The sequence below is a fragment of the Acomys russatus genome, chromosome 20 (assembly GCF_903995435.1).
Source record: "Acomys russatus chromosome 20, mAcoRus1.1, whole genome shotgun sequence".
Classification (NCBI taxonomy): Eukaryota; Metazoa; Chordata; class Mammalia; order Rodentia; family Muridae; genus Acomys; species Acomys russatus.
The window spans coordinates 40962144-40984252 of NC_067156.1; the positions used below are offsets into that span (position 1 = coordinate 40962144).

General features: G+C 34.6%; 1 protein-coding gene across 9 annotated transcripts in view; it reads left to right on the forward strand.

Moving 5' to 3' along the window:
• Positions 1–22109, forward strand: part of Csnk1g3 (casein kinase 1 gamma 3) — an 85779-nt gene that overhangs the window by 43140 nt on the left and 20530 nt on the right. For 2 of the 9 annotated variants that reach the window (XM_051163173.1, XM_051163170.1), the window contains exons 5-11: positions 242–390; positions 2135–2369; positions 13917–14002; positions 14127–14211; positions 16026–16174; positions 17300–17395; positions 20787–20882. In XM_051163173.1, the coding sequence (XP_051019130.1) occupies positions 242–390; positions 2135–2369; positions 13917–14002; positions 14127–14211; positions 16026–16174; positions 17300–17395; positions 20787–20882 (896 nt within the window). The remainder of the gene's footprint in view (positions 1–241; positions 391–2134; positions 2370–13916; positions 14003–14126; positions 14212–16025; positions 16175–17299; positions 17396–20786; positions 20883–22109) is intronic. The other 7 variants (XM_051163174.1, XM_051163171.1, XM_051163177.1 and 4 more) reach the window with 4 other exon arrangements.

Below are 22109 nucleotides of genomic sequence, written 5' to 3' on the forward strand. Positions count from 1 at the left end.
CTAAAGCTTAGTAGATGAAGTTATAGAGAGATAATAAGATACTCTTTCTATGATGTACATGTTTGTACATATTTGTAACTGGGCTACTATGTGAACATTTGAAATGTTAGTGTATTTCTGGAAAATATAAACTTACTGTTAAAGTGCTTAAAACTAGAAAAATTAAAATATTGTGCATTGGTTTTCTAGGGAAAAAGCTTAATATTTAAAATGATAACATTATTAACTTTTTGCCCCCTAGATGGTATACCTCAAGTTTACTATTTTGGCCCTTGTGGTAAATACAACGCTATGGTGCTGGAACTGCTGGGACCTAGTTTGGAAGATTTGTTTGACCTCTGTGATAGAACATTTTCTCTTAAAACAGTTCTCATGATAGCTATACAACTGGTAAGTGAAGCAGAGGGTTGGAAGTTGCTTGAAAAACTACATAGTTCTTTGGTGACAAGTTCCTCCCTTCATCTCTTCCCCTTCCTCCCCTCTCTTGTCCATTCCTCAGTCTCTGTATATTTTAGATTTTTTGAGACAATGTCTCATGTCACTATGTAGTGTATGCAGGTCTTAAAGTGCTGATCCTCCTGCCTCTCCTCCTGACTGCTGGTTTTACTGGTGTCCACCATCCTTCTTGTTTTTCATAATTTTTTTTATTATTTAATTAATTTATTCAGATTACATCTCAGTTGTTATCCCCTCCCTTGTATTCTCCCGTTAAAGTTAAAGTTAAGTTAAAAATTTCAAAAGTTTTTTGACCTTTTCATGTGAAACATTTGAACAATATAATAGAAATTGCTTTCCCTTTTTATATTGTCTGTCTAGTATGCATAGAATATAAAATTACCGAGTCAAGTTCATTTTAGTTGTAGTTAAATTAATAATTTAATTGCTTTAAGGACAGACTGCTCACTTCAAGGGGTTAAGGTTCTTCTAATACTCTTTTCGTGTATAAGATGAGAACTTTGAAACCTCAGAAATCAAGTTCTTAATCTTGGAGGTTGACTTGAATGACCTAATAATAAATAAACTTATGAGAGGTGTACTTCAGTATTTTAATTTCAGGGAACCTATGAGAAAACAATTGAGATGATTTTTAGACAGCTTTGTCATAAATGCCAATAAAAGTATGCTGCAGAAGTCTGAAATTGGTTTCATTCACTTTGTCATTAATTCTACTTCTACGGGTTTATATTGGAATATTTAGATTACTTACAGTCCTATGTACAGGGGTAGATAAAATTGTAAAGTAATGTGAAAAAAAACCCCATGGTGTAGAGCTGATAGGGTAAATTTGATAGATATGAATTATTATAAAGTAGTATACAACTATTAAAAACTGTATTAACATTTTTTGTGACCTTGAAAATGCTCATGAGATATTGTTAATTAAGACATGGGTCTGTGAGGCACAGTTTGTTAATAAACAGACTAAAATGGCCAGTGTTGCCATAGCATTTTAAACCAGGATTGTCACAAATGCAACAGTTACCTGATATCTAATGTTCTGCTTAGTTATTTTGTATGGTAAACATTATTTGAGAATCTGAAAAATGGTCAGTATAATTATACTGTGTTATTACTATAGTTGGAATTTAAAATTTTCTGTTTTCAATATTGTAAAGTGCTTAATACCTAGGGGTGGAGGGAGATCCATTCTGGAAAAAAAAATATTGAATGATGTTAAGTTTTTGATGCTAATTTTTTAAACAGGTAAAATTACATCCTTAAGTTTCTTTTTTGGAAAATGCTTTATTGATGAACTGAGGAACAATAATGCTAACCTTATGAGTATTTCTTTAATTTTGAGCTTGAGATTTTTATTTTTAATCCTTAAAGTTTTTCATCTTTATAATCTAGTGTCCTTAGAAAATGGTGATGAGAAATGCATTCCTAAAATTCAGACACTTTCATTTATCTGTGGCTGTAACAGCAAAGAAAAACATTTTAAGTCATAAATAGTTGTATGTTCTTTAAGAAACTAAAGATTGACTGGCATCATGTTAACTTTAAAGGGTTAAAACAATTTCTAATTGTTTTCTTTATTATGTTCTTTTTATTGTGAAAGTTCTGTCTTGGTTTTATCATGATTTTGTTTGCTAGTGAAAATGTGAAATAAAAATCCTTTTTTTTCCCCACTAAGATTTCTCGCATGGAGTATGTTCACTCTAAGAACTTGATATACAGAGATGTGAAGCCGGAGAACTTCTTGATAGGACGGCCGGGAAACAAAGCCCAGCAAGTCATTCATATTATAGATTTTGGTTTGGCAAAGGAATATATTGATCCAGAGACAAAGAAACATATACCATACAGAGAACACAAAAGCCTTACAGGAACAGCCAGATACATGAGCATAAACACACATCTAGGCAAAGGTATGTGAGCATGTTATAAGTGTGGATGCTTGGATTCTGTGGCTGGGTCAACAGTGTAAGTTTGATTGCTACTGTGATTCAGTGTTTGCAAATTAAAATGGCACATATTGTAACATTCATTCACCATATACCTATAGTTTCCTTTCATTTGCATTATGATAATACTATGAAAGTAAGATCCTGCATAGTCCTATGATAACTTGGAATGCCTGATCTTGATACAATTGAGGGATCCATTTGAGTATTTCTATTAAGTAATATGAGGTGATACCCTAACTGAATTCAGTGCATGTGAATATTTGTAATTGAGATTGTAGCTCTCTTTATACAGCAAGCCAGTTACTAGCAATCCGACTGAGTATAAAGGCAGGCAGAGCTGGCTTCTAATGCTGGCTAGAGTGGTTTTCCTAGCAGTACAACTTTGGAAAAGTTATTAACTTTAAAAATATATTTTCTGTGTGTATAAAGAGTAAAAAAAAAAAAAATCAACCATTAAACATTTTAAGGATTGTTTTCTTTGTTTTGGTTCAGGATCTAATTGGGACAGTGTATTATTTGTTGCATAGCTTTAGTCTTTTTCTTTTTCTTTCCTTCTTTCTTTCTTTCTTTCTTTCTTTCTTTCTTTCTTTCTTTCTTTCTTTCTTTTTTTCCCTAACCAGGACCACTTCCTCTCCTTAGGTCTTAATCTTAGTAATTTTTAGGAGCAGAGGCATTTCTTTTAGAATATTTTTGGTTTGGGTCTTATATTTTTTTCATGATTAGATATTGGTATGCATGTTTAATGACGTCATGAAAAAGCAAAGCAGTCTTGTGTCAGGAGTCAGTTGGTGTAACTAGTTCAGCTGGATCTAGTTGCTTACTTAGAGGATGTCTGCTGAGTTTCTCCAGGAAAGTGTATGTTCCCTTGGTAACTAAAACGTATGATGAAGGTAGATCTTTGAAATTATGTAAACATATTATTCCTTAAATTTGAGATAGGATCTAGCTTCATAGCTTAGACTGCCCTTGAGCTTGAAATCCTCTTTGCTTGGCCTCTCACACTCTGAGATTGCAGGCATTTGTCACCCGGAAAGGCTCTTTAATAAATTTTTACCTAGTGGATTTAACAACTATTGATTATTCTCTCTCTGATATGCTAATATCACAACTTTTGTTTTTTACCCAATTATTGACATATCTGTGTAGACAGTAAGCTTTTATTTATTGAATTATTTAATAAATACATTGCTACCATTGCTTATTTTGATGCCCGCGGCTCTCACATTTGGCCACTGGTTGCTCCTTCAAAGCTGGCTCCTCCTCCTGACAATGGTCATAGCACTTTCTGGTTCTGTAGTTTCTCTATTCCAGGTATATAGCCAGTCATGCCTATAAGATATCCTGGGTCCCTTTACTTGATAATGAAGGTATTTAAAGACCAGGCCCCTGGGTATGCTTTGGTATTATCACCAGGGTCTGGAAAATGTGTTAAGTTTATGTATTCACACACACAGAAGTAGCCTATACATGTGTGCATATGTACACACACACCCCAATACATTCTTAGTAAAGCTTCAAGGTTATACTGATACTTAATGAGTTTTCAATCCCTTTACTACAAAGTAGTACTCCCTTACCTCTGTTTGTTTACCTTTTTGTCTTCCTGTGCTAACACTGAGAAGTCTGCCCATCACTACTTATGTACTCAGTTTCTGAAAACTAGGCTACTTAGAAAATAGCTTCAGAGTTGCTAAATGACATATTTGTGAAACAAAAATTATGTTGGCATAAGGAATAACTTTTTAGGTATATAATGTATCAACAAATATCCACATCATATAACTTGCAGCTCCATCTATTTTATGTTTCTTCTAGAAGCCTTATGATTTTTGGTTTCTTATATCTGTGATTTACCTAGAATTATTATTTTTGTTTTTTGTTTTTGTTTTTATTTGAGGAGAGATAGGGGATGAGGTTTCATTCATGTTATTCATTCACACTGAATTGTTTGTCTTTCTTTTAAAAATCCTTTTTACAGTGTGTTTGCAGCAAGTTTTTCTTAAACCATGCTTTGTGCTTATATTAGAGGAAGTACAGACTTGATTTTCTGCTTTTAGATTCTGTTTCTAGCATCTTAATCACAAGGAGTAATAGCCAAGAATGTGAAACAGTCGTATGTTGGTCATCATGTTGCTTAGAGGCCTTAGAGTATAACATCAGATATGCACAGGTCCCCAAGAGCTGCCTAATCCAACTGCTAGCTTCTGGGCTTCTGATCTCCAATAGCCCTCTGCATTGTTTGTCTCTGCTCTGCTGCTCAGTCAGAGTGAGGCGGCCTTTGGTATTGTTGCTGACAGCTGGCCTGATACCAGGCTCATGGCGCTTTCTCTTTTACACATCTGAAATCTGTGAAAAAATATGATCTGCCTTTAAGTACAGTTTCAGACATAAAATGAAAAGACAAGTTTTATTCAGATAATATTTTTTGGTGAATCCTTTCAATAGTAAACTCTCCTGACAGATTTAAAACACAGTTGAGTAGATGGTGCCTTCTTTTAAAGCCAGCCACACCCATATTTGCATGTGCATTGTCTGTGAGAAATTTTCATTTCATGGGAGTTGTTAGAAACTATTTCAAAATAACTAAGTTTCACAACTATTTTTTTTGTAAGACATGAGGTCACAGCTTCCTTATGGGCTAATGTTTTTTGTCTGAACAATGGTATATGTAACAGCTTTCTATTTGTAGAAAAGGCTGAGTGAGTTATTTATCATTGTTGAGAAAGGCCTTCAGAGCTTGGGAAGTAGCATTTAACTGTTATAGCAATCTACAAATAACAAAAGCTGTAAGATTTACTTTTCAAAGACCTACTTATCAAGTCTAATGCAAATGGATAATATTGACCGAGGGAGTGTTTGTTTGACAGACTACATGAAGTCCTAATGTGAAATAATAAAAGTGGTATGTGTTTGGGTGCATTCTGTATGTTCTGTGAGTTTGTATTACGGTGGACCTGGCTATCTCATGTTTCTTATTAAATTACATGACATGGTGAAGAATGGGGACCTCATAAAAAAGAAAGAAGAACAGAGAAAGTATGATTTTTACTTTATGTGACTCTGACTGAAGCCGACACAGTTTTACCTGGTTCTTAACACTCCCCCTCCCTTCCTTATCCCTTCATCTTTTTTTCTTTCTTTCTTTTCCAACCTGTTCTTTCTTTCTGTCCGTCTTTTCTTATTTTTTCCAATGCTAGAGGATCAAACCCAGGGCCTTGTGTTTGCTAGGCAAGCAAGGCAAGCAACTGATAAACTATATATCCAGCCCTTTGGTGATTACTTTTAAGGCATCAGTAATTACTTCATTCATTTATTTGCACTTCATTATTTACATGAAAATTCAAATTTGAGAATTGGTTACTGCACCATTATATAAACTGAATAGAATATCCAATTTAATCACTAAAAGATGTTTCCAGTATATTATAGATGAATAGTGTAAAAATCACATTGCATAGTTTTTCATTTTTATTCTTACAATATCTACCAATCTTAACATGACATAAGGTCATTTATACTCAGAAGACAAATGTAGTGGTTTGGCTATATTTTTGCTTATATTACTGTCCAAAGGGAAATCGTCATAAACTAAGTGACAGGTAGGGATTTCCACTGTCCACATAATGAAACTACCACCTGCTGCTGCTTGTATTTAAGGCTGAATTGTTTTATGTCAGCTCTAATTAGATGTCTGCTTTTGAATGTTTTTTTAAAAAACTATTGTCAGTGCCTTTGTGGCTCATTTTTTAATCCTTGAAGCATTTTTCTGCCATTTTTATCTTTTTTTATTGAAGTTAAGCGTCTCTCTCTCTCTCTCTCTCTCTCTCTCTCTCTCTCTCTCTCTCACACACACACACACACACACACACAAGCTTAGAGAAAATAGATTCTATTTATATTTTAGAGGTTTAAAATTTTTGTCTATTAACTTTATTTTTTCTTTTTATGTTCTATGCCATGTTCTATGTATGTGGTTCCTTGTGGCAGCACCTGGCTTTTCCCTTATTTTGATATTTTTCTATTAACTTGGAAGCCAGACTTACTAAATTATATCTAAATTCAGAGGAATTTTAAGAAAGAATTTGAATATTTAAGTGATTATGCACTGGGTTCTTTCTCAGAAATCTCCATGTTTTAGATTTTTGTGATAGTGTTGGTTTGTGTCTAGATGAGAGAGCTGTTAACTGCGCATTGGTCTACATAATTATTGTTTCTTTTGTGTTGGAGCAGTCTTTCTATGTAGCCAGTGTGGTGTGGAATTCACCTAGTAGCCCAGGGTGGCTTGAAGCTCAGTTGTATTTATAAGGCTGGGCTTGAATTAGCGTTCTTCTGCCTTAGCCTTCTGAGTGCTGGGATTACAAGCATGTAATCTCATGCTTTGCCCCTGTATTGTCATTGGAAAGACACTAAAACTCATCTTTATTATGTAATTTGAAAAAGTATGAGCTCAGTGAATTTTGTGGCAAATGTATTTTGGGGTATTATGGAGTTGAGAAAACTGCTAAAACATTTTATAAGGAAATATTAAATAAAACCATCTAAAAAGGTTTATCTTTGTTTTTATTATATATATGTATGTGTATTTATATAGGAGTATCTACATGTGAGTAAGTTGTTTGTGGGGCCAGAAGAGGTTTTGGGAGCTGAAATTACAGATGGTTGTGAGTTACCTAATGTGGTGCTAGGAATTGAACTCAGGTCATTTGGGAGAACAACAAGCTCTCTTAACCATTGATCCATCTCTCCAGCCTCTAAATATAACCTTTACTTCTATATAGTAGTTTTTAAAAATATTTATTTACAGAGAATAATTTATATTCTTTTGAGGAGTTTTTAGTCTTTGAGTTTTCTTACCAGTCTCCACTAGTGTTTTGTCCTTGTTGTTTTTGGGTAAGAAATGTAGTAATCAGTTTATTTTTTATAATATATACATATATAATAGAAAGTTTCCTGCTTTGTATAATGTGTTGAAAGAGATAAATTTGAGTTCATGAAAAAAAAAAAAAGAATGTTTTTCTGGCCAAAATTAAACTTATTTGATAGGGCAATTCCAAGATAGTTGAGTAACACTATCAAAACTAAGTAGAGAATGGCGATATTGGATTTTTAATAGAAAAGCATTGCAGAAAGTTTGAAGTAAACTTGATCTTATTGATAGGTCTTTTTCCAGATGGACAGAGTGTACAAAGGTGTGTAGAATTGCTGCCCTGTTAAGTACTTAACCTGTTTGAACCTACACTCCAATTTTGAGATAACAATTTCTACTTTTAGTGGTTATAACTTTGAAATATCTGATATATGGCACATGGATATATCTGAGACTCTTAAAATTTGTTGTGTTTATGTAACATATATTTCTAATGGGTAAAAGTTTTAACTATATAACTTAAATTGCTTTGGATTTATTTAAATAATTTCTAACTGTTCTTAAATCTCCACTTCTATTTCTTTAAAAGTTACCTAATAAATCATGACTTTGAGGGAAATGCCCATTTTCAAACAGACCTATTCAGTTAAATGCTTTAGGAAAAATGTCAACAGGTCTTTATAGGGGCCTGATAACCTATGAGAGATCTTTTTTCATGTAACAGAACTCCTACAGACTAAGTGTGTTCCTTAGTTACTCTATTTCAAAGAGAAAGCTTTCTTGTGACTTATATTACTTCCCACTTAGTAACATTTATTTCCAGGTATCAGTTGGTAAAAGAACACAAAGAAAGCAATTATGAAGGTAAAAGGGGTTTTGGATTGAATTTTAGTTAGTAGGCTTACTTTACTAGTGTCTATTTATGGCTTGAATTTATAATGCCTTGTAGATTATGAATCTAATACTGTCCTTTGATGGAGTGATACAGATGAGATCAGGTTATGATCGTTTTTGTTGACAGTGTGGTGGCTAAAATGCTCTCTGATAGGGTAGAAATGGCTTTTTCTGCTGTTCTTTCCTTAACAAAAATCCTATTGTAAGGCTAAAATTATACACACACACACACACACACACACACACACACACACACACACACACACATATGTATATATATTGTATATATGTGTATCATATATTTATCTTTTTGGGGGTTTTGGGGTTGAAATGCTCACACTACTGCCTGCATTTGGAAGGCCAGAGGACAGCTTGAAGGAGTCAGTTCTTTCAGGTCTTTGTAATCCCATGCTGTTTTACTTATATACATATATGTATCCGTACACATATACACACACACTCACACTCATGTATTGGTAAATTTGTCTTTGTGTATTTTCTGTATTTTGATACTGTTTAAAGATGTTGGTATTTAAATTTAATTTCTGATTGCTCATTGCTAGTATGGAAATATGTTTGATTCACATACGGATCTTGTATTCTGAAACCTTGATAAACTCGCTAGTTTGAATATCTTTCAGTTTACTTAAATTTTTCTACATTGCAGAAAATAGCTTTTCTTTTTCTACTCTAGATATCTTTAAAAAGTTTTTTATGCTTACTGTTTTATGCATGTGTATGTGTGTGGGGTTGCACATGTCATGGTGCTCATGTGGAGGACAGAGGACATCTTTGTGGAGGTCGTTCTCACCCTTTTATGTAGGTGCTAGAGTCACCAGGACTGTTCCATTGAGCTCAGTCACCAGGGCTGCTCCATTGGGCTGTCTTGCTGGCCCCCTGAGGACATTTCCATAATTAAATGGCATTCTCTCTCTTTTTTGGCTTTGTTATACTGGCAAGATGTTTTCATACTGGATAAAAAGAATAAAATTAATAGATATTTTTATTTTTTGACCTGACCCTTAGGTCGTGTTGTTTAGAATTTAAAATTTATGTTAGGCCCAGTTTAGAGGCTTTAGGAGTAGAATCCTAGCTGCTATGGAATCTGAGGTAGCAAGGGCACAAAGTCAAAGCCTAGCTAGGCTAATGAGTGAAAATTCAAGGCCATTTTGGAAAAGCTCATGAGAACTGGTCTTAAGCAAAAAACAAAAAACAAAAAAAAAAAAACAAAAAAAAAAAGAAAAAAGAGAGCTGGAAGTTTAGTCCAGACATAGTGTGCTTTTGTGGTATTCCTGAGGCCCTGTTGTAGATTTTTTGTTGTTTTTTTTCTTAGGATAGAAATTTTATAACTTATTTTGTTGAGTTTTTATTTAAAATAGTGTCTTGTGGTGCCGAGAATCAAGCTGAGAGTCTTATGCAAACTAGGAAATGCTCAGCCATTGAGATACTCCCTCAGTCCTTGCTGAGAATTTTTATGATGAATGCATTCTAAATTTTCTCTAATACTTTTTATCTCTGAGATGATTGTACAATTTTTATCTTTTAAATTTTAATTAGTAGTGAATGCATGTGTGTGCTACATGGGTGTGAGTGTACAAGTATGCAGCATATGTGGAGGCCAGAGCTAGACATCAGGGTTTTCTTTTGTTGCTCAAGACAACATCTCTCATGGAATTGTGTGCTTGCCTTTTTATCTAGCAAGCTCTTGGGAACTGCTTGTTTTTGCCTCCAAGCCTTGGAGTTACAGGCATTGGCAGCCATTTCTGGCTTCTTATGTACTTGTTGGGATTTCAAACTCAGAGCAAGCACTCTCACCCACTGAGCTATCTCACCAGTTCCCATAGAGTCACCTTTGAAAGTTAAATCAACCTTGTATTCTAAGGGTAATGATTACTTATTCAGGGAACATTACCTAATGAAGGATTGTATGCCTGCTTATGAGAGATATCCCATAGTCTTTGTTACTTGTAGTGACTGTGCTTAACAACAGGATGATAGGATAAGTTGAGAACTCCTATTTTAAGAAGTTTGTTGAATTGATACTTCTTGGCCTTTAATAGAATTTGCCAGGTATGCCTTATATTTAGGTAAGGTTTTAAGTTGTATGAAAATGTTTTAATTAGTTTTTTTGGAGAGATTTAACATTCACACTGTCTGCTCATCCCAGAAAGCAAACCTACAACAGACCAAAGTTTACAAATGCACTGGAGTCTGAGTTTTTATTGGTGCAACTAACAGGAGTTTGGGTGTGGAATTACTTTTAGAAGCAGGATGACTCAAAAGCAGCTATATTACCAAAAAGGACACCCCAACACAGATGATAACTCATGTAAGCTGTATCCCGGGACCTTTCTGCATAGCTTCCAGGCTGCTCAACAAGTCTGAAAAATCTTGGCGACTTAGCTGATCAGTGTCTCCTCCATAGTTGTTTATTGTTTCCATAACTCTAGAGGGGCTCTTGTAACTCTTGCAAATGTCAGCTTTGTCAGACATGTGAGGTTTGCTTAACTCTCAAGTCTCATGAATTCCCCTCTTCTCTCATGGAAGGTTTCAGTTTAGAAACTGCTACATACAGCACATGTGTGGTGCCACATGTATGTGAAGGTCAGACAGAGTACAAACAACGTCAGGTGTCGACCTTTGACTTCATCAGGCTTGAGATAGGGTTTCTAGTTGTTCTCTATTGGATAACGTCAACTGAGTTGGCCTGGGAACGTCAGGGTTCTTCTCTGTTCATTCTGTTTCATCATTGGTTGGAATTACAAATGCATGTTACGGCATCCATTTGGGTTTTGGGGAGCTGAATTCTGATCTTTATACTTGCATGGAAAGTACTTTATCCACTGAGCCATCTCCCCAGCTCATGGTTTAACATTTAAAGTTCTTTTGTTGGTATAGAGCTATTTATATTGTCTTGTGGCAGTTTAGTAATTAGTTAATCTTACAAGGCATTTGTCTGTTTAACCTCAGTTGAGTTAGCGTATGTTGGCTTCTTTTTTTTCGAGACAGGTTTCTCTATGTGTAGCCCTGGCTGTCATTCTGTAGACCAGGTTGGCCTCAAACTCACAGAGATACCTGCCTCCGCCTTCCGAGTGCTGGGACTAAAGGTGTACACTACCACTGCCCAGCAAATTCATAATTTTTAAAATAATTTTTCAAGGTTTGTAAGATCTAATGTCCCCTTTGTTGCTCCTATTATTAGTAATTTGTGTTTTTTTCAGTCTAGAAAGAGGACTAATGATTTTATTGAAGTTTTCAAATAATTAACTTTTTCTTTTGTTTTTTTGTTGAATATCTGTTTTCTAGTCAGTGACCTCTTTATATATCAGCCCCCTGCCATACTTATTTTGGGCAGTATTGATATGAAGACAGATGAGTGGTTAGAGTCCACAATTTGAACATTGATGGTCAGCTGAGATTTGAGAATAATGCAAAATCAGTTTGAGGGGGCAGGAACAATTTTGTCAAAAAGTAGTATAGCCAGATATCATTATTAACAACAGCAACAACAAAAATGAACTAGTTCTATACCTAAAGCAAAAATAGATTTACTTCAACTATACAGTAAATTTAAATAAAAGAACTCATGGCCGGGCGTGGAGGCGCATGCCTATAATCCCAGCACTCGGGAGGCAGAGGCAGGCGGATTGCTGTGAGTTCAAGGGCAGCCTGGTCTACGTAGTGAGTCCAGGACAGTCAAGACTACATAGAGAAACCCTGTCTGGAAAAAAACCAAAAAAAAAAAAAAAAAAAAAAAAAAAAAAAAAACCAAACCACACCACACACACACACACACACAAAAACACCAAAACAAACAAGCAAAAAGAACCCAGACTATCTATAGTTAGGAAAAGAGAAGAAAGTCTTAATGTGTACTAAGGCCTTCTGCTACAACTAAATAGTTTTTAAAAGAACATATTCTTGTATTCCTCAGGGGTAGTCAGTTTTTTTGATGTGGAAATAAGTCAACATGAAGACTAAGAGAAATTGGTAATAAATTAGACCTCATGAAAATTCAACCCCCACACAAAGTTCATGAATGATGTTCATGTTCAAGTAACACTTGAAATTCATGAGCATTAGCTTTTAGTAGGATACTGTTAATCCACAGTAAGTTTACTGTGTTTAGATATTGACTTGAGTAAAATGTAAAAGACTGACAATACTAAATTTTGAAATAACTGGCAATCTAATATTGCTGGTGGAGATCTGACATGGTGCAACCTCGGCACAATAGATCTTAGAAGTGTCTTATGAAGTTGGGTACACCACTGCCGTATGATGGACTCCTAAGTATTTCCTTAAGATGAATGAAAAGGAGTGGTCTCAGCAAGTCTCGGAATGTTCATGATGCTTTGCCTCCCACAATAGCCCCAAACTAGAATCTACTTGGTGAATTAGGTGGATTTGTTGTGGTTGTCCTCATGAAAAGCAGTGAGCTCTTGACGCAAGGAGCTATACAGGTGAATCATCAAAACATACCGAGTGAAAGAATCTAGATATGAATCTGTACTGTATAATTCATACTGTATGAAAAATGAAGTCTAATCTATAATGACAGATCAGTTAAGTGGGATCCTGAGGCTAGAGTTGGAGGTAGAAAGGGACATTAATAGCAGAGCTACTTGGAGTCTCCAGGAGACTTGTTGATTGTGGTGATAGTTATGCAGGTGTGGTGTCAAGGGTGTATTTTATTATAGTGAGCAAAGCTTTTCCCTTCAGTAATTATCAGCCCCATCTGTACTTCAGTAGCACCCACTAAGCTTTTAAAATGCACATAGCACTGCTCGACCATATCAAAGGAGTCAGTTTCCAGCAGGAGGCCATTTCTCTGAGCTCTTAAAGGTTTCCAAAATCCTTCTAATTCTCATTTGGAGTTTGTAAATAATGTTTTTTTATATTCCCCTCTTTAAGACTCCCAGAACATAAGCATCCAGAGCTTGTTCCCTGCTGACCATTTTACTGGGTTTTGAGGATAATGAGCTGTTATAACACACAGTCTAGATGACAGACACTGAGTAATAGTGTAAGCAGTATGTGTAAACTGAAGCAAGTGCCATGGGAAACAGGGTTTCCTGACCTCTCATCTGATTGCAGATCAGTCCTCTGGAAAGTTTGCTTTTCTGGAAGCACTGAGCATTGTTTAGAATAATAGAGAGTAAGGAAACACAGTTTGCATGCTGTACTTTCTTAAAGTATTTTTTCTTCTTATTTGCTAGCATTTTTGTATTATTAAAAAAAAACCCACAAAGCTTAGAATTCTCAATTTAATGTCAGTGACAAAATACTGAAATATTTATGTGCCTCCCAGAGTCGTAGTCTGTTACTGTCAGTCATTTATATACTACATATTTTGTGTTCCTCTGTGATTAGGAAATTCAGAGTAAAGGATTACTGCTAAGCACTTTGAACTCTAGGGTTTTTTGAAACCTTTAGCATTTTCCTGTCTGACTCTTTAAGATGGAGTTATAGGGTTCAGAGGGATTCGGTTTGACCATTAAACCTCTTTCCCATTGGCTTTTATTTTCATGAATAGGTATCTGAGCTGGTAAGTAAATTTTCATTTAGCACTGAAGATATCATATGGCATGTTTTAAAGATGACAATCTGTAAAAAGTTTATGATTTTGTTACTTATATATGGCAAACTCATTTTACATGTATGTAAAAAACTTAGAAGTAGTTACTCTAATTTGTGCATCTTACTGGTAGGTGAAAGTGAAATGTCATATTCGTCTTCTGTTTCAGAACAGAGCAGAAGAGATGATTTAGAAGCATTAGGCCATATGTTCATGTACTTTCTGAGAGGCAGTCTTCCTTGGCAAGGCTTAAAGGTAATTGGTTTCTCTGTTTCTTTATTGGAGTAGTTCACATAACCTTAATGTGTACTAAGGCCTTCTGCTACAACTAAATAGTTTTTAAAACAACATATTCTTGTATTCCTCTTTCCTACTTCAGGCTGATACATTAAAGGAGAGGTATCAGAAAATTGGAGACACGAAACGAGCCACACCAATAGAAGTATTGTGTGAAAACTTTCCAGGTAATAGACAGTGATAAATTTCATAAATTGAAACATGTACCTAACCAGAGAAAGGATTAATTTTCATTGCTTATGTTTATAAATACTTTTTTTGTGTGTGTGTGTGCTTTGAAAAATATGCGCACTATAAAAATGCATAGACCACAGGAACAGTTTGTTCATTTGCTCTACAAGATGACATTGAGTGAAGAAAATTCCACCTTTCAATTATGTTAAGACTATCTTAAGTCATGTTTCCATTAATGATTCATTTTTAACAGGTTGCAATATATGCTAAAGACTATAAGTGACACTATTTAGTTCACTGCTAGTTATTTGAGTCTCAATGTCAGGTTTAACAGAAGTTGTTAAAAATAATAATTTTATTTTCAGAGTACTATAAAATCTTACAGGCTTTTCTAACTTAAGGGGAATTTTCATATTAAAGAGCTGTGTGTACTTAAAAATAACTCTCCTTTAAGCATTTATGGCAACTTATAAGCAAAAATTTACTTAAATAAGGTCCTTAATCCTAAATTTACCTAAAATGGTAAGATTTGTTAATTAAAAATGTGTATTTGAGAAAGAGGCTGTTAAGTTACCTAGGCTGTCTGTGGCCTTGTTCTATACCCAGATTGGCCTGGGATGTGCTGTCTTCCTGCTTCAGCCTCCTGAGTGTCCTGTGTTACCAAGCGCAGCTGTGGGTAGTTACTAAACATCTGTTGTGGTTTCACAGCAACATGAAGTGCAAAGATTGACTTCCTTCAAGATTGAGGTCTTATATAATTTTGTATTCACTGATTCTTTTGTGTTAATGGTATCATAATAACAATAGAATCAGTGCTCTTAAACAGCATTTATTTCCTTATTTACTGTTAGTAAACTTTATTTTCTTTCTTGCTATAACTCTATAAAGGGAAAATTAAACAGTATTGTTAACAGTCCTAGAAGTTGTAGGCAGATTGAGTTGCTGTATTATGAAGCCTATAAGCAATTCTTCAGGAAAAATGGAGGTGCCAAGGTACTTGGCCCTGTAATTAGACAGCAAGTAGACTAGCAAGACAATCTCTCTGTAAGGAAAGTTACAGGGCACTGTTGCACTGTGAATGAACAGGAGCAGAGGGGCAGCGAAGTCTCCATGTCTGAGATTGCAGCATTGGTAACCTACCGTTTCTTTCTATCTATCCTTCATGCCTGATGGTAGAATACTCTAGTTAACAACTTTACCTATTAGATTTTTGTTTTTATTTTTCCTTTCTTTTAGAAAGTATAAACTTAAATAAATGTGGCATGTAGAAGTTTGCATATTATGAAGTAACTGTTTGATTAGAAGTTAAAAGAAGGCTTCTATTTATTCCTGTGTCAGATTTTTGAGATGATTTTGATTATTTTACCAGCTCAGTTAATTAAAATACTGCTCGTGGTGAAGAGTAGAACTTTTGTCCCATGTTGGTAAGTCAGTGTATGATGCTGAAGGAAACACAGCAAACTAATGCAAATGCTTTCATAGGAACCAGTTCCAGCAGAGTTTTGAATACATATTAAAATGTGCATGAAGTTGACCTTGTGATTAAACAGTCATGTATCATGAGCCATTAATTCAACCTCTAGTATACTCAAGGAATCTATTAAAGTATTTTAAAAAGTTTTAGCCTTGGGTAGTAAATGTTATAAACATAATGATTAAACTTAATGTATCACTTCTTTTTGTTTTCATTGTCTCCTTTTCCCCATTTTTAGTTTTGCTATAATTGAAAAATCTTTAGAATTCTGTTAGTTTTTTTGTTGAGTATTATAGTGATGTGTAGTCAGAATAACTTTTATTTCCTTTCTAGAAGAAATGGCAACATACCTTCGTTATGTACGAAGGCTAGATTTTTTTGAAAAGCCAGACTATGATTACTTAAGAAAGCTTTTTACCGACTTATTTGATCGCAAAGGATATATGTTTGACTATGAGTATGACTGGATTGGTAAGCAGTTGGTAAGTACTTTATGCCGTAACAGTAGAAGACTGTTTGTAGTATTTTTAATAATACAGAATACTTTCATTGAATATTGTTAGGAGTTTTTAAGAAGTTCCTTTTAGTTTCCTGTTTGGGGACATTTCTTCAGGGGCACCATACTGGAATTTTATACAAGTTGTAATCCTGGATTTCCTTTTGGATTTTCTGTCCTAATTTGCTTCTTAGAATCAACTATGATATCTTTATATAGTATCCTTATGCTATTATGGTATTGATATTTCTCTGTAGTAACATTATGTTCTGCTTTGATCACAATTAAGACTTTTAGAAGCGTCTCTGAGTCAAGATACTAAATATATAATTTCGTTATTTAAGAAATTTTTTAATTTTGTAAAAATGTTTTTTATTTATATATTAACTTTGGATATAAAATTTCTAAATAAGTTTTTAATATGAAAAAGTAACTTAAAATTAGTAAGAACATTAGGAGACCTTTTTTGTTTCGATTTAGTTATTTTGAGACATGGTTTCTCTGTGTAGCCTTCACTGTCCTGGACTTGCTTTGTAGACCAGGCTGGCGTCGAACTCAGAGCAATCCGCCTGCCTCTGCCTCTGAGTGCTGCAGTTAAAGGCGTGCGCCACGATAGGAGACCCTTCAAACAGTGGTCCTCATCCTGTGAGTCACAATCCTTTCAGAGGGATCACACCACTCTTCCACAGGAATCACACATCCTGTGTATCAGATATTTACATTATGATTCATAACAATAGCAGAATTACAGCTGTGGGAGTTGTGAAGTAGCAGTGGAAATAACGTTATGGTTGGGGTCACCACAACATGAGGAACTGCATTAAAGGTCACAGTATAGGAAGGTTGAGAACTACTGCTTTATACACATGAAAGTTAGTACACTGAAAAAAATGTTTAAATGTCTTAAAAACTAGTTTAAAATGTAGTTCTGCTCTCATTGATTTACCCTGGTAGCTTTTTATCAGTGTGCTTGAGAGTAATGTTTCTTGAAGATGTAATTTACCTAGCAATATCATTTATTGATTTATTGATTCTCTTAAGCTCTAGTAAAACTTTTACATGGGAATTTTAAAGCAAGCCATTCCAGCACTAATTTTTTTTACCCTTGTAGCCTACTCCAGTGGGTGCAGTTCAGCAAGACCCTGCTCTGTCGTCGAACAGAGAAGCACACCAACACCGAGATAAGATGCAGCAGTCTAAAAATCAGGTTTGATGCCTTTATGCATATTAAGTTCTTCCATTACTTTAATTATTCAGATGTGCATTTTTCTTCAGTAGGTAGCATATTATACATACATATGAAAGGTCTAAAAGTACACATATTTTCATGAAACCTTGAATTTTCGTCATTAGTTTCAGAATAATTATCAGTTCCTAAGTTATATGATTCATCAAACCAAGCAGTATTTGCTGTTGTTAGAATGGAAATGTTAGAATTATTATCACTTTTTCTCTTTCTCTCTCTAGTTAATTCAATAAGTTAATTATTGAATTTTTGTTGTTTAATGTGATTTTTATACATATGTTTAGAAATACATAACAAATACAGAAACACAGAAGCAAAGAAGACAGTGTATAAGAAATGATTTGAAGTGTCCAATTAAGAGCCCACTCATCCTTGAAAGCAGACATTCATACATGAATGTAGTTTCATCCTGTAGAAGTTAACTTCTCAAGGCCTATTTTCTCAACTAAAAGTAGGGATAACGCATGCTTACTTCTACAGTATAATATGTTCTCAGTAGTTCTGAACTCATGGATGCTGTTGCTTGCTCATGTTTTTTGCAACAAATGCACAAATAACTACATTTTGAAGTAAGTTGTACCACTTGGAATATATTAATAAAGTGGCATATATTTGTACATTTAATACAGAAAAGGATATGTTTTTGTTTTGTTTTGTTTTTTTGTGGTGAGCCTGCAGTATAAATGGACTTCTTTTAGGCAAATAATGGAATTAAGTCACTTTAAGAGTAATGAGCAGGAGACAGAGAAAGATGAGAAAGGAAGACAGAAGGGTTGGGGAGAGAGAAGAAAGAAAACAAAAGCAGGAGCTAAGAATCACATAATATTTGTTTGAGAAATATCAGTCAGTGTAGTTGGTTGGAACAGAGTATAAGTTGGAGGTAAGACATGTAATATTGATTGAGAGTAAAATGTTCATGTTTCCTGGGGAAGGGAGTGGACAGCTGTTGAAAACTTCAGTGATGTTTTCATGTCTCTTTTTACAGGAGGATTTTCTTTTTGATTAAGAATTCTATTTTCTTTAATCAGAGTGTCTAGAAATTCTTGGTTTTAGACTTGCTTATATTTTAACTTTCTGCTTTTTATTTTAACCTCTTTTATCTCATTAAAGTTCAAGTGCTGGTTAAAACAAAATGGAAACTAAAAGAAGACCATTTACTAAAAGCGTATAGCTAAACAAAATGATACATATATTTAACAGTATGTAAGATTTAGCCAATTTAGAAAGATTTGTTCTTAAAATTTGGCACAGAAATAGTGGCACAAAGTTCTCATGAATTAATTTAGCTATAAAATATAATTAGTTGATAACTTGAATGATCTGAAAGATAACTAGTAAGTACAGGGCTTAGAAGTTGAGATTAGGTGTTACATTTTCTACACTAGAGTTTATTTCTTGGATGTTCCTGGAAGAATGTTAGTGATTGACACTCAAAACATCTGTTCACTGTTGATACTGTAGGAAGGGAAGCTTTTAGTATTAAATTGTGTCATAACTTCAATACTTTTAGGCTTCTAACTTTCAACTTATTTCAGACATAGCCTTTTGGATGTTAACTCTCTAAGGGGGGTAGTCTGTGTTTTATTTGTAGTTCTTTTTGCATTACTGTGGGGTAGATCTTTCTGTGTGTGTGTGTAAAGTGTCAGTGAATCCTTTGGGATAGGGCTATGCCTGGGATTTTAAACCTGAGTAATTAGTCCCCTCCTTAAAGAAAAGAAAAAGTTCTTAAATATCCATGCATCAGTGAACAGTTTTTTTATTTGTTTAGTTTTGGTTTTATTTGTTTTGTTTTGTTTTTAATGACAGCCCCTATGGTTCAGAGTCCAAAAGAGGAAACACGAATTTCTTAAAAAGGCTGGATACTTTAGTCTCTGCAGACAGAGAACAGAGTCCATGGTTGACTTCAGGGGAACTATAGTTACATATAAAACATTAGGTACATCTTAGTATTTATGCAGAAGGAGGGTGCATAATTTTTATTACTTTCTTCCACAAATCTGCTATCAGTTGCTAGTTGCTGCAGGTATCTGTCTCAATTTTAGCATCTTTTTTGTTTTTAGATTTGATTTCTATAATTTATTTTGATGTCAGCTACAAATATACTGTGCCTGGCTAGGCAGTTAGAGAGTGATGAAAAGACTGAACTCTCACAGTGATTTTGATGGCAACCTTCATGCCATGAACTATGTAATTGATTACTATACAGCTTAATTTAGGAAATTTACTCTGAGAGCATTTTTTTTTCTTTAATGTCCTTTTACTTACATTTAACATCTGTTCCACAAAGGTTACTCTGGCCTCCCTCTAGCCAAGCATACTTGGCACTTTTTGCAGGATTTTGTGGAATTTGGTTGAAAAAGAAAAAGCACCAGAGACTTTAGAAGAATTGTAGTTAATGTCAGGAGCTCAGTGGCATTGTTGAAGCTGGCTCTGGTTGGAATCCCCATTGTGCCCTTTGCTAGGTCTATGACCTCAGGAGAGTGCTGAATGTCAGTGTCTATCTGTGAACTGAGGATGGTTCTGTCTAAAGCTACAATTCAGAACCAGGCTTTAAGAACTCTCCCTTCTGTTAGGGCTTGCTGCATGGTCCTGAAGTAGAGAACTTGAGTGCATTTAGAAGCCGTTCTAAATTCTACTAGTTGAATGCTAGTAGCCTGTGCTTTTTACTTACCATACAGATTTACCAAGGGATGTTTTTAAACATCCAGAATTTTCAGTCTGCTTCTTAAAAGAAGGCTCTTTAGTTAGAACCAAATTTGGGTGAGGGGGAAGGAGCAAAGAAATTCATAATTGTGGAATAGTCACTTTTAAAAAGGTTTGTTTTGTTATATTTTCATAGGATTGTAATACTGCTTTTGGACACTCAAGTCAGTTTTATTTTCCTGGTTTGTTAGTTTTTTTCTTTGAGACAGGCTTTCTCTGTGTGTGGCTTTGCCTGTCCTAGACCAGGCTGGCCTCAAACTCACAGAGATCCACCTGTCCCTGACTCCCAAGTGCTGAGATTAAAGGTATACACCACCACCACCCAAAGAAAAATGAGCACCAGAGACTTTAGAATATTTGTAGTTAGTATCTGTGGAATCTGTGGTGGAATCTATGACTTCCTAAATCCTTCTACTTCTAAAATTTTATGGTTCTAACTTACTTTTATTGCTGATCATTACTCAATTTAACAATAAAAATGATCTTTTATCTTCAGAGATATAACTGTATATATTCTTAACTATTCAGAATAGTAAGGGTATTTTAATTTTCCTTTTATACATTTGTCTTGTAAATTATAAGAATGAGATGTTTAACATATTGGGTTTTTCTTCTTCCATGCATGCCACATGCATTAAATAAATGGCAGTCGGCAGACCACAGGGCAGCTTGGGACTCTCAGCAGGCAAATCCCCACCATTTGAGAGCTCACCTTGCAGCAGACAGACATGGTGGCTCGGTACAGGTATTTTCTGATTTTTGCATGAGTGATTATTCCCCAGATTTATACAACTAACCTTTTTTTTTTTGAGCTCATGGCATGATACTCTATCCTTATGAAAGCTTGTTGCTGAATTCTATCCATAATTCTATTCTTTTGTTACTTAACCAAAACCCAAAAATATGGTCCAGAAAGACCACCAGGGATACTACAATTTTGCCTTGGTTATTTTTGCAAGTACATGCAACAATATTTAAGTCATACTTGTGGCAAGTTAGGAAAAGTGAACTGGAAAACAGTAAGAAAAAGTGAACTGTAGTATGAGTGAAGCTTGCTTTCCAAATAGTAAGCTAAATGCCTTTATTAATGCTTTACGTAATAGAGCACTTGCACAACCTTTTCCCCTGTCACTGACTTTGCTTCTTTCAAGTTTCACTCATAGATATTTATGAAAACATGGCCCTGTTTGTACTTATAGAAAATAGCTGTTGTGCTATACCTTTATAAGTAAGCTGTGGTTTCTACACATTTAAAGCAGGTCTTTAGTTATGGCTTGCTTCCTCTCTGGAATAGCTAGCTGCAGTTAGCTAAGCCTAACTATTAGGTGTGATTATAGAGACAGAAAGCTGAAGCCTTGCAAATGTCTCTTAGGCAGCCATCTAGATGCCAGCTTAAAGTAGCTAACACACGTTAGCTTAACCTGTTTCAGTTTGAAATCCTTATGTTTTGTTTTTGTTCCTTAATATATTTCCACTTGAATTATTTTTATTATAGTTTTATTAATTTGCATTCTTTCTTTATACATTATTAATCAGCTGCACTGAATTTTTTAGCTTAAATTCTAAAAGTCAGTTCAAAATTAAGTCTTATGAGCATCCTTGTTTTTATCACCATTATTTCTTAGAAATACATTCTTTTTTTTTTAAAGATTTGTTTATTTATTATGTATACAGTGCACATCAGATCACATTTTAGATGGTTTTGAGCTACCATGTGGTTGCTGGGAATTGAACTCAGGACCTCTGAAAGAGCAGTCGGTGCTCTTAATCACTGAGCCATCTCTCCAGCCCCTAGAAATAAATTCTTAGCCACCCATTTTTATATATAAAAGTTTATGGATTTTTAGTAATATGTAGTAGAAATATTTGAATAGTTATATTAATTCTGGAGTGACAAGACTCAGAGGATACCTGAATTCATATCATTGGGAAAACTAGTGAGCATTTAATTTGCATTAAAATGCTTGTATAT